General features: G+C 39.2%; 1 protein-coding gene across 1 annotated transcript; it reads right to left on the reverse strand.

Moving 5' to 3' along the window:
• Window positions 1-295: 295 nt before the first annotated feature.
• On the reverse strand, window positions 296-2,095 carry LOC121802788 (heptahelical transmembrane protein 1-like). The gene is made up of 3 exons (XM_042202489.1): window positions 1,640-2,095; window positions 1,451-1,543; window positions 296-1,212 (listed from the first exon to the last, which is right to left on the reverse strand). The coding sequence occupies exons 1-3, from the start codon at window positions 1,930-1,932 to the stop codon at window positions 480-482; spliced, it is 1,119 nt and encodes a 372-aa protein (XP_042058423.1). The 5' UTR covers window positions 1,933-2,095; the 3' UTR covers window positions 296-479.
• Between the last annotated feature and the right edge of the window lie 796 nt (window positions 2,096-2,891).

The following is a 2,891-nucleotide window of genomic DNA, read 5'->3' on the forward strand; positions in this document are numbered from 1 at the left end:
ATCTCATTAGGTTAACTTTCCCACCAACAACTATGTTGGTTACTCTGTCATATATATGTAGTTGCTCGCATCCCTAACCGGTCATGTCACTTAATTTTTGGGTTTTGTTTCAGACCAAGTATTTCATGTTCACTTAATTTTTAGGTTTTATTTTAGACCAAGTATTTTCGTGGCCGAGTTTCAAACCCACCAAAATCATACTACTTCATTAATTAATAATATCATTAAACAGATGGTCATTTTCACTAACATTACATCAAATAATAATTAATATTCAATTTCATAACCATGAATGTAGCATAAACCAAAGAGATTATATAAATGATTGAGCAGAACATGTACAGAGACACTACATATAACTATTCCCATAGTATCTCAATCAAATTACAGAAAATAGCAAAAGAATCACCAGCAGTGTACACTTAAAATAGCCACGTAATCAAATAATCAATCAATCAATCAATCTAACAAATAATTAATCAAGCAAATGCGCCGCAGCCGGTCCTGCTCCAGTAGGTAAGGAAGACCTGGGCCGCGGCGTAGTGGGCCAGGGCCCCCATGACTACAAAGACATGGAAGATCTGGTGGCTGTGGCCTGCCAGGTCAAATAGACCTGGCCGCCATCGCTCAGGAATTCGGGCCACATAGAAAAGCGTCCCAATTAGATAGGAGGCCGCCATGGCGGACTCGTACGTGAGGATGATGTCGCGGTGGGGGTCCCGCCAGTTGATGACGAGGGCGTGGAGGGCCGGGAAGAGGCCGAAGAGGCCCATGGAGACGAAGAGGAGGGCGCGGAGGGGGCGGTACCTTGGGGTGGAGAGGGATGGGGAGAGCAGCGCCGCGATGGTGCACAGCCCCATCACGGAGATCCCCGTGAGGTAGATGAGCTGCCACCGCGGGCTGCATTGGAAGATGTAGTAGATCGGGGGGAAGAAGGAGGTGATGATCATCACCGCGATGCCTACGTAGTCCAGGCGGAGGAGCTGGAGGCTCAGCCGCCGCGAGTGGCACGAGAAGAGGTGGCACACGCTGCTGCACAGGAGGCACATCATTGATCCGCACAGGAACACGTAGAAAGGCCACCGCGTCTCCGCTGATGCTCCGCTCGCTTCGAGGAGACTTGATTCTATTTCTTGGAGTATGAATAATGAGTCATCGCTCACCGCTGACAGCTTCTTCGACGCGTTAGCTTCTGCACTCAATGGAAACTGTCTGCATAAATTACACAGACAGGTCTGTGTGAGTTGACCTAGTGATAGAGTATAATGCCTAAGGCTAAAGGTCTCACAAGTCTGTGTGAGTTGGCCTAGTGATAGAGTATAATGCATAAGGTTAAAGGTCTCAAGTTCGAGTTCATTTCCAAATTAAAAAAGAGGAATAATTAATTATTGCTTAAATTCATTTCAATCAGATCATGAATATGATTAGTTCTTGAAAATTGAAATCTTACTCAGAAATCATGGCAATGAAATCTGCCACATGAGGCACATGGATTACATTGGCTATTGTCAATCCCATAAATAACAAGAATCCCAGTAAATGCCTGAAAAAAAATCAAAATTGATGCAGATATTAAGGCCATGGAATTATCTTCATATATCAAGAAATTATGAAATTTCAGAAATCGATTGAGACTTACGTCCAAACATTAAGTGTCTCATTATGCCACCTAAAAATGCTGAAGAGGGCTTCCTTGAGAGGCCAATTAGCCCTATAATAATCCAAGATATATTCATTATCCTTCATGTAATCCGGCAGCTCGTTGAATGATAAAAGCCGGTATTTCTTCCCATCATCATCAGTCCTCTTATTCGTCTTCGCCTTCTTCAATATCTTTGGCTCTATCACTTCTTTCGATTCACTCAAGAGAAAAATCTTCTGATTCTCGTTGCGATCCATCTGGATTTTCTTCCTCCTCCAAACAGTGATCATTCTGGTTTTATCATGCACGGTGTAATCTTGATGAGTTTAGCAATAAATCTGAAACCCTAGCTTTGATCAATTTTGTGTTTTTTGCAATAGTATTTTGGTTTGGATGTGGGATTGGAAATTTTGGATTGGAGAATATTGGGAGAGAATAGTGTGTGTGTGTGGAGAAGAGAGTAATGAGCAACTAACTGCACCAACAACCCAAATATATAAAGGGTAGCTTGCTTCAATTATTTGACTGTCCCAAGAGTTAGGTTTTCACGTATGGGTAGGTTATCAATAACTTCTCCATGCCTTATTCATTTCATTTTTTGTGGACATACATACAACATGTATTATCTCAAACGACATTGATTGCACGGATATTATTATGTAATTGTAATATATACTTCTCTGTATTTTTGGATTGTGTTATTTAATTTTATTGTAAATTAATATATACAGCTTGTTGCGTGATCACATGTTTAATGTTTGATTTAATTATTGCATCTTTTCGGAGTATGTGATTTTTTGTTTTATTTTTTAGCTAAGAGGGGATTTAAATTGGTACCCTTGTTTTCTTTAATCATGTACAATAACATTTTATATTTGGAGTGATGATACATTAATATGTAAAAAAAAACTGTTGCAATATGGAGGCGTTTTTATTGCAGAGTTTAATAAATTTGCAGTCCTCCAAGATTATGTTACTATTAATTAAAAAAAGTAATTAATGCCACTACGAAAAAGTCTGTGGTTAATTACATTTTAAAGATGATTATAGTATTTATTAATTCAAAGAATGAGAACACTTTTTGTTGTCCTAATTGCTAATTACTACCAAAGATATTATAGGACACCTACCATGTTATTTTTTTCCTTATAGCCGTAGATGATGTATTTTACAAATTTTATCGATGAATTGTCATACCTATATACACATATTTTCTTAGAGTTGTTGATGTAAGGCTTGGTGTTGAGCT

This window comes from Salvia splendens, chromosome 5 (genome assembly GCF_004379255.2).
Source record: "Salvia splendens isolate huo1 chromosome 5, SspV2, whole genome shotgun sequence".
NCBI lineage: Eukaryota > Viridiplantae > Streptophyta > Magnoliopsida > Lamiales > Lamiaceae > Salvia > Salvia splendens.

What these genes read in the sequence shown, in the direction of transcription:
- LOC121802788 (XM_042202489.1), bottom strand. Translation starts at nt 1,932, where the DNA reads ATGATCACTGTTTGGAGGAGGAAGAAAATCCAGATGGATCGCAACGAG. An exon ending in GAGACACTTAATGTTTGGAC is followed by an intron (nt 1,544 to 1,639) that starts GTAAGTCTCAAT and finishes ATTTTTTTTCAG; the next exon opens with GCATTTACTGGGATTCTTGT. An exon ending in TTCATTGCCATGATTTCTGA is followed by an intron (nt 1,213 to 1,450) that starts GTAAGATTTCAA and finishes TAATTTATGCAG; the next exon opens with ACAGTTTCCATTGAGTGCAG.